At 44.3% G+C, this 13,358-nt stretch overlaps 1 protein-coding gene across 2 annotated transcripts in view; it reads right to left on the bottom strand.

Annotated features, from left to right (window-relative positions):
• Positions 1 to 13,358, bottom strand: part of ABRAXAS1 (abraxas 1, BRCA1 A complex subunit) — a 62,079-nt gene that overhangs the window by 2,756 nt on the left and 45,965 nt on the right. For both annotated transcript variants that reach the window (XM_073600304.1, XM_073600294.1), the window contains exon 8: positions 12,106 to 12,214. In XM_073600304.1, coding sequence (XP_073456405.1) covers positions 12,106 to 12,214 — 109 coding nt within the window. The remainder of the gene's footprint in view (positions 1 to 12,105; positions 12,215 to 13,358) is intronic.

Below are 13,358 nucleotides of genomic sequence, written 5' to 3'. Positions count from 1 at the left end.
TAGAAATAATTGCATTTCAAGTTTGTGATGTGCCTGTATCAATTAACGTGCTGACAATACAGAGATCACACAGGCAACAATTTAAAATGGTGAAAAATTGACTCAACCTTTCTGTTTTGTGTCTGTGTGCCGCATGGAGAAGAGAGAGCATCAAAGAATTGTCTGAGGATTTGAGAACAAAAATTGTGGAAAAGCATTGGCAATCTCAAGGTAACATGTCCACCTTGAGATCTTAAAGTGGAGCTCCACTTGTTTGCCTCCCCCTTAACCAGAATTTCGGGCCTCTTCCCACCGGGCCATTCACAAAGCACAGTGTGCATGTGTAGTAGGGAACAGACTGAAGTCGCACTGCCAGTTTTCCTTAGCCAAGATGGCGGTGGCAGCACCCAAAGCAGTCAAGTCAGGTGAAGACACCACTGGATTCATGGACAGGTACAGTGAGGGGGGGGGGGGGGGGGGGAATATTGGACCCCTGCTGATTTTGTACGTTTGCCCACTGACAAAGAAATGATCAGTCTATAATTTCAATGGTAGGTTTATTTTAACAGTAAGAGACAGAATAACAAAATATCCAGAAAACATTTTAAAAAGTTATAAATTGATTTGCATATTAAATCAGTGAAATAAGTATTTGACCCCTTTGCAAAACTTGTAAGTACTTGGTGGCAAAACCCTTGTTGGCAATCACAGAGGTCAGACGTTTCTTGTAGTTGGCCACCAGGTTTGCATACATCTCAGGAGGTATTTTGTCCCACTTCTCTTTGTAGAGCCTCTTCAAGTCATGAAGGTTTTGAGGCAGACATTTGGTAACGCGAACCTTTAGCTCCCTTCCACATATTTTCTATGGGATTAAGGTCTGGAGACTGGCTAGGCCACTCCAGCACCTTAATGTGCTTCTTCTTGAGTCACTCATTTGTTGCTTTGGCTGTGTGTTTTGGGTCATTGTCATGCTGGAATACCCATCCACGACCCATTTTCAATGCCCTGGCTGAGGGAAGGAGGTTCTCACCCAAGATTTGACAGTACATGGCCCCGTCCATCGTCCCTTTGATCCAGTGAAGTTGTCCTGTCTCCTTAGCAAAAAAAAAACCCCCGCCCCCAAAGCACAATGTTTCCACCTCCATGTTTCACGGTGGGGATGGGGTTCTTGGGGTCATAGGTAGCATTCCTCCTCCAAACTTCAGTTTATGCCAAAGAGCTTCATTTTTACTCACCTAATCACAACACTTTCACCCACTTCTACTCTCAATCAAGTAGATGTTTATCAGCAAACTTCAGATTGGCCTGTACATGTGATTTCTTGAGCAGGGGGACCTAGTGTATGCTGCAGAATTTAAGTCCTTTATGGCATAGTGTGTTACCAATTGTTTTCTTGGTGACTATGGTCCCAGCTGCTTTGAGATCATTAAAAAGATTCTCCCGTGCAGTTCTGGGCTGATTCCTCACTATTCTCATGATCATTGAAACTCCATGAGGTGAGATCTTGCATGGAGCCCCAGACCAAGGGAAACGGAGAGTTAGTGTTTCTCCCATTTGCGACTCATCGCACCAACTGTTGTCATCCTCTCAGCAAAGCTGCTTGGGGATAGTCTTGTAGCCCATTTCAGCTTCGTGCAAGGTCTAAAATCTTGTCCCTGACATCCTTAGACAGCTTCTTTGGTCTTGGCCATGGTGGAGAGATTAGAATCTGATTGCTGCTGTGGACAGGTGTCTTTTATACAGGTAACAAGCTGCAATTAGGAGCACTCCCTTTGCGAGTGCTAATAATCTCAGCTTGTTGCCTGTCTAGAAGAAACCTGGGAGCCAGAAATCTTGCTTATTTAAACTCATTAAAATGCAAATCAATTTATATTTGAAATGCATTTTTCTGGATATTTGTTATTCTGTCTCTCACTGTTAAAATAAACCTACCATTAAAATTATAGACTGATCATTTCTTTGTCAGTGGGCAAACGTACAAAATCAGCAGGGGATCAAAATAGGATTTTTATAACAGCCTACCTGTAAAAATCCTTTTCTTGGAGTACATCACAGGACACAGAGCACCATAGTAATCAGTATGTGGGTATATAGGCACCTTCAGGTGATGGACACTGGTTTACCCAATACAGGAAGTTCACTCCCTATATAACCCCTCTTCCTACCAGGAGTACCTCAGTTTTTGTAGCAAAGCAATATACTTAAACCCCAGAATAAGGGGCGGGACCTCTGTGTCCCATGATGTACTCCAAGAAAAAGGATTTTACAGGCAAGCTGCTATAAAAATCCTATTTTCTTTATCGTACATCACGGGACACAGCACCATAGTAATCACTATGTGGGACGTCCCATAGCAATGCTATTTGAAGGGAGGAAGACAACCCGTAGGGTGCCCCCAGACTCAAGGACCTATACTGCTGCCTGCAGCACACTGCGCCCAAAGGCGAGATCCTCATGCCTTCTTACATCCACCTGATAAAACTTGGAGAAAGTATGTACTGAAGACCAAGTTGCGGCCTTACAGATCTGAGCCATGGAGGCCTGGTGACGCACTGCCCAAGAAGCACTAACCACCCTGGTAGAGTGCGCTTTGGCTTGAAAAGGTGGAATCTTACCCCTTAAATCATAAGTCTGAATTATAACTTGCCAAATCCACTTAGTGACAGTGGATTTCGACACTGCCTGTCCTTTCTTAGGACCCTCTGGCGGCACAAATAAGACATCAGTCTTCCTGATGTGAGCAGTCGTCTTTAAATAGACTTTGATCACTCTCACTACATCAAGACAATGTAGTGACTTCTCTTCCCTGGAACATGGTTTTGGAAAAAACGATCGCAGGACAATATCTTGATTCAGGTGAAAACCTGAGACCACTTTTGGTAGAAAACCTGGACGAGGGCGCAACACCACTCTGTCCTCATGAATAATCAAGTATGGCTCTTTACAAGAAAGAGCAGCCAATTCCTAAACCCTCCTTGCTGAGGATATAGCAACAAAGAACACTAACTTCCTTGTCAGAAGGACTAAGGGAATATGCTGTATCAGTTCAAATGGCTGTTTTTGTAACACTAACAAAACTAAGTTCAAGTCCAAAGGGCTCAAAGGTGATTTAACTGGCTGATTTAGCCGCATCACCCCTTGCATAAAACCCCGGACTAAAGAATGTGAAGCAAGCGGTCTTTGAAATAAAATCGTTAAAGCTGAGACTTGGCCTTTAATAGTACTCAAGGCCAATTTCATCTCTACCCCTAATTGTAGAAAGGCAAGAATTCTGCCCATGATATACTTAGAGGGTGCCAACCCTTGGATTCACACCAGGAAACATAAGCCCTCCAGACTATAATATATAGCTCTGGAAGCTGGCTTCCTTGCATTAATCAAGGTAGAGACAACTGACCCGGAAAGCCCACGTTTTTTCAAAATGTGGGTTTCAATAGCCAAGCTGTTAAATTTAGCGTTCGTAAGGTAGGATGGAATATCGGCCCCTGTGAGAGTAGGTCTGGCCATAGTGGAAGGGACCATAAATCCTCCACTGCTATCTTTACAATCTCTGCATACCAGGACCTTCTGGGCCACGCTGGGGCTACCAGAATTACCGGCTTTCTTTTCAGCTTGATCCTGCAAAGAAGTCATGGCAGAAACTGAATAGGGGGAATGCATAAATTAGTGAGAACTGATCCCACGGGGTCACCAACGCATCTGTTCCGCATGCGAGTGGATCCCTTGTCCTGGAAACAAAGTTGACTAACTTCATGTTGAATCTGGACACCAGAAGATCTACGTCCGGAGTCCCCATCTTTTGCAAACAGCCCGAAACACATCAGGGTGAAGGGACCATACCCCCGGGAATAACTGCTGGCGACTCAGGTAGTGCGCCTGCCAATTCTCTACTCCCAGACTGAAGACTGCCAACAGGCACGGAACATTCCTTTCTGCCCAAGTTAGAATATGGTTCACCTCTGTCTGCGCTGCAAGACTCTTGTTGCCCGCTTGGTGATTGATATAGGTCACAGCTGTGGCATTGTCAGATTGGATCCTGACAGGACAATCCCATAACCTGAAAGTCCAGGCCTTCAGAGCCAGACGCACTGCCCAAATCTCTAGGATGTTGATGGGCAAGGATCTTTCGGTTCTTTACCACTGTTCCTGGACAGTTGTCTTCTCTAGTACTGCTCCACAGCCTGAAAGGCTGGCATCTGTCGTTACCACTTTCCAGATAACTGGTCTGAAGGATTTTCCTTTCAGCAGATTCTGGGTTAGTAACCACCAACCGAGACTTTGGGACACCCTTGGGGCAGCCGCATTGGCAAGTCTAAAGCTTGAATTGTTTTGTTCCAAGCTGACAGGATACTTTTTTGCAATAGTCTTGATTGGAACTGGGCATAGGGAACCGATTCGAAAGAAGCCACCATCTTTCCTAACAACCTCATGCAAAGGCGAATGGTGGGATCTCCTTTTGACCTGACTATCCGCACCAGCTCTCTTATGGAGTTGATCTTTGCCTGAGGCAAGAACACCTTTTTCTGGGCTGTGTCTATGATCAGACCCAAGTACGCCAGCCTTTTTAGCGGTTTTAAAGGCGAATCCAACCCAGACTTTCCGGGTAACTGGTTGTAATGCGCACGCTTTGCTCCAAACGAGCCACCGACTGGTCTATTAGCAACAGATCGTCTAGGTACGCCAAGACTGTTATGCCCTGTGCCCTTAACCTGGCTAGAGGTGGGGCCAGGACTTTTGTAAACAACCAGGGTGCTGTAGCTAGCCCCGAAGGGCAAGGCTACAAACTGGAAATGCTGCTGTTCTACCTCGAACTGCAGAAACCTTTGGTGAGCGGGAAATATAGGGACATGCAGACATGCATCCCTGAATTTGATAGACGCCAGATAGACATCACTGACCTGATCGACTCAATGCAAAAGGAGCGGATCTTCAGGAACGCATTTAGATTCTTTAGATCTCGAATGGGTCTGACATCACCATTTGGTTTTAGTACCGTAAAGAGGTTTGAATAAAACCCCAAACCTTGCTCTTCTATAGGGATCTGTATGATCACCCCCTGAGTCAGTAATCGGTCTAGTGCCCAAAACAGAGATTGCCTTTTCCCTGAATCTTTGGCAACGTTTGACCTCAGAAAACGAGACGGTGGAAACTTCTGAAATTTTAGTTTGTACCCTAGAGACTCCGTGGAGATGACCCATCTGTCCTGAATTTCCTCTTGCCAGACTTCTGAGTATTGCAGAAATCTTCCCCCCACTTTGGTGAGGGGGGGGGGGGGGGGGTGCCCCTTCATGATGAGGCTTTGGAATTCTGCTTTGCAGGTTTCCGCCCCCAGGACTTTTGTGCCTGGGCCTGACCCCGAGACTGACCGTCGTCACTGCCTAGAGGTGGATGCCCCTGGCGTAGGAGAAAGAGTCCGCTTAAAGCGGAGTTCTAGTCATATTTTTTTTTTTACATTATTTGTGCTGCATTAAATCTAAATAACCTGTGGAAAAAAATTTTTTTTTTTTTTTTACTCACCTTTTCTTGTCTGTTGCTAGGGGGTCCCTCGTAATCTTCCTATTCCTCTCCAAGGAGCCTGACGTAATTTCCCTCAGCGCCCGTGCTCGCTAGTGCTCCTGGGAGATGTCTGTCATCATGTCCCAGGAGTCACTGGGCAGCGCCGAGGGCATGTTATCGCGTTACGTAGTCATAACGGGGTAGGACCTTCCACCGTCGCCGCCCGTTGTTATGGCAACGTTACAATCGGCGCTACGGCCGCCGCTAAATCGCAAATGCGCGAGATCGAGGTGCATGCTGGTTAACCACATTCAGAATGCACATTCCAGGAAGGAATCGCGATTGGGCTTCATATGCCCACAGCAATGATGGAAACAGCCGAATGAGGATTAATATTTTACAGCAAGAAATGTATTTTTTAGAATACATAATCTAGATAATTGTATACTTTTATTTAACTTATATTTTTAGTGTTAAGCACTTGCCGACAGCCGCACGCCGGTGTACGTCCAAACTTTGGCGGTGGATATCGTTACGGCAGCAGCTAGCTGCCGTAACCCCGGTATCCCCGTTTTCGTGCGGCGGTCGGCTTTCAGATAAAAGTGGTCTCTGCGGCGGATTCGCCACAAGATCACTTTTATGGGTGGCGGGAGAGGGACCCCCCCTACCGCCGCGATCTGGTGCCCCCCGCTGCTTCCCGGAGCCGTCGGTAGCGGCGGAGGCGATTGTGTCTGTCTCCCTTCTGTGCTTGGAGACGAGTGAGGCTAAGATGGCGCCCACTCGTCTCCATGACACTGCTGGGTGGAAGCGACTTCAAAACGTCACTTCCGCCCATACTTCTTAAAATGCATATTTTTTTTTCAATGTCATTTTTTTAAATGACTTTATTGCATTTTAGTGTAAATATGAGATCTGAGGTCTTTTTGACCCCAGATCTCATATTAAAGAGGTCCTGTCATGCTTTTTTCTATTACAAGGGATGTTTCCTTGTAATAGGAATAAAAGTGACACTTTTTTTTTTTTTTTTTTTTTTAAACAGTGTAAAAATAAATAAAATCATGTAAACTAATAAAAAAAAAAAAAAAAAAAACATTTTAAAAAACCCCTCATCCCGACGAGCTTGCACGCAGAAGCGATCGCATACCCGAGTAGTGCCCGCATATGAAAACGGTGGTCAAACCACACATGTGAGGTATCGCCGCAATCGGTAGAGCGAGAGCAATAATTCTAGCCCTAGACCTCCTCTGTAACGCAAAACATGCAAACTGCAGAATTTTTTTAAACGTCGCCTATGGAGATTGAGGGTAAAAGTTTGACACCATTCCACGAGCGGGGGCAATTTTGAAGCGTGACATGTTGGGTAACAATTTACTTGGTGTAACATTATCTTTCACAATATAAAAAAAATTGGGCTAACTTTACTATTGTCTTATTTTTTTATTCAAAAAAGTGAATTTTTTCCAAAAAAAGCAAGCTTGTGAGAACGCTGCGCAAATACGGTGTGAAAAAAAGTATTGCAATGACTGCCATTTTATTCTCTAGGGTGTCAGAAAAAAACAATATATAATGTTTGGGGGTTCTAAGTAATTTTCTAGCAAAAAAAACAGTTTTAAAAACATGTAAACACCTAAAATCCAAAACGAGGCAGGTCCTTAACTGGTAAAAATTTAACCCAAAAAAAAAAAAAAATTTTTTTTGCTGGAACTCCGCTTTAAATGAAGGGCATTTATACTCTTGACTGGCAAAAGAGTACTTTTCCACTAGAAATCATTTGCATATATTTATCCAAATCATCCCCAAATAGGCGAAAACCAGTCAGGTGCCTTTTGCATGGTGCTTCAGCTGACCAATTTTTTAACCACAGGATCCTACGCATGTGTACTAGCACAAGCGCAAGGCGGGACGCCTGGTGAATAGAATCTTTCATGGCATCTATGGCAAAACATATTGCCTTTGGTAGTTCGGCAATATCCCGGGCTTGTTGTGCAGCAACCTACTTAAGGGCCTGTCTAAACTGGTCCTTTAGGGACTGACAGATGCCTATTGCAGCGACTGCAGGCTGAGTAATGGCACCTGCCTTGGAAAAAGAGGATTTTAACAGGAATTCCAACCTTTTATCTTTTGGATCCTTACGCATTTGTGCATTGTCCACTGGACAAGTTAGACTTTTATTCACACTGGAAATCACAGCGTCAACTGCTGGTACATTCCATTTTTTGGTGAATTTCTCCTCCATGGGATAGAGTGCTGTGAATCTCTTTGGAGGGAGAAAATGCTTATCCGGGTGATCCCATTCAGCATAAATAAGTTGTTCTAGTAATGCATGGACAGGAAACATATGCAAAGGCTGTGAAGGTTTTAAGGAACCTAAAGAAGAAACAGAACTTTTAGCTGACTCTGTTAGGGGTAGCTTGAAAGTGGAACGAACCATCTCCGCAAGAGATTGTACCAGCAATTTCTCAGACTGCGAGGCTAAAAAAGGTTCATCCACCGTTGTCTCCTCTGCAGAGGAGTAATCGGTTTGCCTTTCCTCTTGATCGCCTGAGGGCAACACCTCATCCTGCACCCACTGTTCCCTTGGTGAAGGGTCTGAGGTGGGGGAGGGGGATCTAACACGCTTCCTATCCTTTTGGATGGAGGATGTGATTAAAGCTGCTAATCTTCCTTCTAGGCCCTGCAGGGCAGAGGAAAATACATCTTCAGACACATATACAGGGGCTGAGATGTGAGAAGCATCTGTACCACCAATTGGTTCCAATGACTCACCCTGGCTTGCCATATCTGGTATCTCAGGAGAGATGACAGTGTGGAGGCATTAATGGAGTTCTCAGTGCCTGGGGGTGGGATTTTTGGTACCTTGGTTGAGTCTTTTTTGGAAGCCATAGTGCTGAGTACAAAAAGCAGAGGCACTAAGTAAATGCACAACTCGCTGAGCAAATAGTCTAGCAAAAAACAATGCCGCTAATAAAGTTCAGTCTTTGGTGCCGAGTAGTAATGTTATTTCCTGTACTGGAAATGCCGTCATGCAACCTTACTTGCCCCCAACGCTCCTGTGTGCCAGACTCCAGCTGGTTTAGCTGTGAAGTGTCTGTCTCTGTTGTCCCCAGCGCTGTGTGCTCCTTGTGGACTTACGTCCCGCACATGGCGCCGCGCCTTAAACCACACCCCCTCCGCCATCAAACACGTTCCCCCTTTTGGTTTAAACTAGCCATAGTCTGCGCGCGCAGACGGCATTCGTTAATACGCTCCTTCGTCAGCTGTTTGTGCAGAAGAGGGGAGGAAGGGAGGGCTGAGGCGGGAAGTTTTGAAAAAGCTTCTGTGGGGAAATAAAAAACAAACATAGCCGCCACAGCCGCACCCCCCGAGGGGGGGGGGGGGGTGTTTGTACAAATTACTGTTGTACCTTCCTTCCCCCAGGGGGAAATACGAGCATGTTTGAAAAAAAAAAAAAAAAAAAAAAAATTGTTCTGGATGAGGAATCCCCCCTGGCTTGCTGAGACCACACACATGCTGTTTAGCTGGTACACTGAGCTGACTGAGAAGCAATGTACTAAGGTATGTGCATTTACTCCCCTAGTGGGGACTTTAAGGCATGACAACATTTTACTCATGAAAGAAAAAGCCATAGGTGGACTTTTTACAGTTCCTAGGCTTCTTCCCTTACCTTTACCTCGCTTCAGGATACTGCTGTAACAGACAGATCCAAACTTTATCCATCACGGCGGGCTGCGTTAGCAAACCTTCAAGGACCGGGTCCCTTTTTATCGGGGTTCCACTCCCTTGGACCTGTATTAGCACCCCGTCAGGAAAGCTTTAGGTAATGTAAGCATGACCAAAAAGCCCTGGATCCCGGGGTCCAGCCCTGCAAGGAGAGGCGTTACATGCAAAACCTCATACTTCGTATACGAGGCCCGGTTACCATCCACCTTGGCAGCAGTGGCACTTTGGATGGATCCGGTCTATGGAGGCTGTTTAAATCCAGCAAGGATCCCTCCAGTGGAGCTCTTCAGAGCACGTCTTCACTCGTGACCAACACCTTAGACACTGGCAAAAAACTGAGGTACTCCTGGTAGGAGGAGGGGTTATATAGGGAGTGAACTTCCTGTATTGGGTATACCAGTGTCCATCACCTGAAGGTGCCTATATACCTACATAGTAATTACTATGGTGCTCTGTGTCCCGTGATGTATGATAAATACTTTTTTCCCCCTCACTGTAAGCATTCGAACATTAAAAGTCATCAGCTACAGTAGCTGATGAGCCTGGAGCTTTACTTTATTGTTCCTGTGCCCAACATTATCATGAAGTAGCTAATCTCCATGGATGAATGAGAAAAACTGATTAAAGATTGCAACAAAGGATTGTTGGAATGGTGGATGAAGGATCTCAATCAACCTCCATACAAATTCAAGCTGGCCTTCAGGCACAGGGCACAACTGTGTCAGCTCACACTATACTGCTCCATCTGAATGAAAAGGGACATTATGGAGACCCCCCACTGCTAACACAAACATAAAACCAGATTGTAGTTTGCCAAAACTTACCTGAGCAAGCCAAAATTCTTTTTTGAGAATGTGCTGGGGACAGACTAAACAAAACTATATAGAAAAATTAAGAGAAACCGCGCTATAAACAAAAAATAATCAATTAATATAAAAAGCTGCAATCCCCACAAAAACATCAATTGTGAATAAACATAGGAAAAATAAGGGGTTGCGCTAATAATGTGTCATAATAAAAACTGAAGTGAAAAAGAGATTTATATCATGTTTCGTTTTTATTATGACACATAGGTATTAGCGCAACCCCTTATTTTTCCTAAACAAAATTATAGCTTTAAGATTTCTTTTTCTGAAATCATTCTACTGATTTCATAAAAAGAAATGAGACCTTTAAAGAAAAGACTGCAGTCCCATACAGTCAAACATGGCGGAGGTTCACATACGTTTTGGGGCTGCTTTGCTGCTTCAGGCATTGTATGTCTTGACTGTGTGCATGGCATGAAATCTGAAGACTATCAAAGAATTCTGGGGTGCAATGTAGGGCCCAGTGTCAGAAAGTTGAGTCTCTATCAGAAGTCATGGGTCTTACACCAGGACACTAAACACAAAGTACACTTTAAACCGCACTCAGAAATAGTTTAAGACAAAGCACTGGAGGGTACCGAACTGGCCAGTAATGAATCCAGTTCTAAATCCCATAGAGCACCTGTGGAGAGATCTCAAAACAGCAGTTGGGAAAAGGAACCCTTCCAATCTGAGTGACCTGGAGCAGTTGGCGAAAGAGTGGTCCAAAATCACAGTAGAGAGGTGTAAGAAACTCACTGTTGGTTACAGGAAGCGATTTATTTTATTTTTTTTTCAAGGGGTGTGCTATCAAATATTAAATTAAGGATGTCAACCTTGTCCAGTCCATTTTTGGAGTTGTGTGGAATGTGTCAAATTTGGCTTTTTGTTTCTCCCTTTTTGTGTCATACCAATACAAAAAAAGAAATAAACATGAGAATGCCTAAACATTTGTAACTCCAACAATTTTCTTGGTGAAGTGGTGCAATATCTGACAAAAATGCAGGGTACCAATATTTTTGGCCATGACTGTACATGAAAGCAGCAAGTGGCTTAACGGTCCAGCACCTCTACCACTACTGAAACACCAGCTTTGAGCAGGACAACTCTTTAAAACAGAGGTGGGCAAACTGTGGCCCTCTGGCTGTTGTGGAACTACATGTCCCATGAGGTATTGCTAGACTGACAGCCACAGGCTTTACTCGCAGAGACTTGATGGAACTTGTATTTCCGCAGCAGCTGAAAGGGCTGCAGTTTGACCACCGCATTGTCAGTCTGGGGGAGGGTAATGTTCGATGGACAACAGATTTACATACACAAATAAACTGAACTCTAGCAAACACTTTAAGCCATTACAGCTTTTTCCTTGTGGGATAAAGGCTATACATAAGCAAATAAAAGTACCCGTTAGTGGGAAATGGTTTGTCTCAACCCTCCAACTGCTACATCAGCAGGACAGCTTGTTCTGTCGAAAAACAGATGTACTGGCCAGATCACCAGGTAAAAATTAAAGAAAAAGCCTAAAGAAGAAAATGAATGCAGGCATTACATCTAAGATGTGATAAGCTGCAGTAATAAATGTTTGCTTTTGGGTTTAATACGGTTTGAATGCTGCTTGCTGTCAAGGTCACTGTATTGCACTGTATTGCATATGAACTTTTCTTCAATACCTCCAAAAATGCTGCAAACAGGAACTGGCTGGGAATCACCGATAGGTACACTGCCCAGGGAAGCGTTTTTTTTTTTTTTTTTTTATAAAAAATGAGGGACTCACAACATGAAAAACTGACTTTGCCCAGCAAGATCTTACATCTTCAATAACAAAAGTTAAAAACCGCTCTCACCCCACTACACTCCTCTGGGTTTCACTCAAAGCTTTGCTTAAAGCTAAAAACTCACAACTTCTTTTCACTAGAACTGAATGGAATGATCAGTCACAGCATAGATCATATCTCTGTACTATGTTGCTCTGTTGTCTGCAGTTCCCCTGATATTCTGGGTTTAGTTGTGGCATATTTAGTGAATATGCCCAATATGAGCAGTATTAGAAAATATAAAAAATTACCTTTGTTAAGAAGCTTTTTCTTTTCAGCAATTTGCCGTTTTAGTTGGTTAACTTGCTGTAGCAGTTGCTCCACAGAATATTCACTTTCTACAACACGAGAGCAAGTTTCCTACAGACATAGCAAGCGGTTACTTTTTACAGTTTTTTAATTAAAACACTAAATATGTATTTGTTACCAGACTGGCTATTGGTGCATATGAACAGGGGAATGTAGTAATCATCAGTAAGGCTGGCTTCACCGCCGCGACGTTGAAGCCGACATCCCTGCGCGACTTCAACGTAGCTTGCATACAACAAGTTTAACAGAAGTCAATTCAAGTCATATTGAAGTTGCATCAAGTAGTGCAAGGTCCAACTGGGGGGGGGGGGAATAAATAAAAGGGGAGGGACTTAAAGGGGTTGTAAAGGCAGAAGATTTTTTTATCTTTATGCATTCGGATAAAAAGCCGCCTGTGTGCAGCAGCCCCCCTCAGGCCTCTAACACTTACCTGAAGTCCCTTCTCTGTCCACTATTGTCCCAGCCTTCAGATTCTCCCTCCTGATTGGTTAGCCGACTTTGACAGTGGCAGTAAATCAGGGGAGAGAGGGGCCGGGGCGCCGTGTCTGAATGGACACACAGAATTGTGACTCAGCTCAGGTGCCCCTACAGCAAGCCACTTGCTGTGGGGGGCACTGAACAGGTGGGAGTGTCCAGGATCACAGAAGAGGGACCCGAGAAGAGGAGGATCCGGGCAGCTCTGTGCAAATCCAATGCAACAGAGCAGGTGAGTATAGGATGTTATTTTTACAGGAAAAAGAACAAGACCTTACAATCACTTTACGTCACACAGATTAGAACAGTTCCATTGCAGTTAATGGGGCACAACTTGTCATGCGACTTTGAACTCTTAAGTCGCATGACAAGTCGCAGCAGTGTGAACCAGGGCAAAGAGATGAAACAGTTACATAGTAGGCAAGGTTGAAAAAAGACAAGTCCAACCTATGTGTTATTATGTGTCAGTATTGCATTGTATATCCCTGTATGTTGCGGTCATTCAGGTGCTTATCTAATAGTTTCTTGAAACTATCGATGCTCCCCGCTGAGACCACCGCCTGTGGAAGGGAACTCCACATCCTTGCCACTCTTACAGTAAAGAACTCTCTACGTAGTTTAAGGTTAAACCTCTTTTCTTCTAATTTTAGTGACTGGCCAGAAGTCTTGTTAAACTCTCTTCTGCGAAAAAGTTTTATTTCTATTGTGGGATCACCAGTAC

The sequence above is a fragment of the Aquarana catesbeiana genome, linkage group LG01 (genome assembly GCF_042186555.1).
Source record: "Aquarana catesbeiana isolate 2022-GZ linkage group LG01, ASM4218655v1, whole genome shotgun sequence".
Taxonomy (NCBI): domain Eukaryota; kingdom Metazoa; phylum Chordata; class Amphibia; order Anura; family Ranidae; genus Aquarana; species Aquarana catesbeiana.
This window is presented reverse-complemented; position numbering and strand designations above follow the sequence as displayed.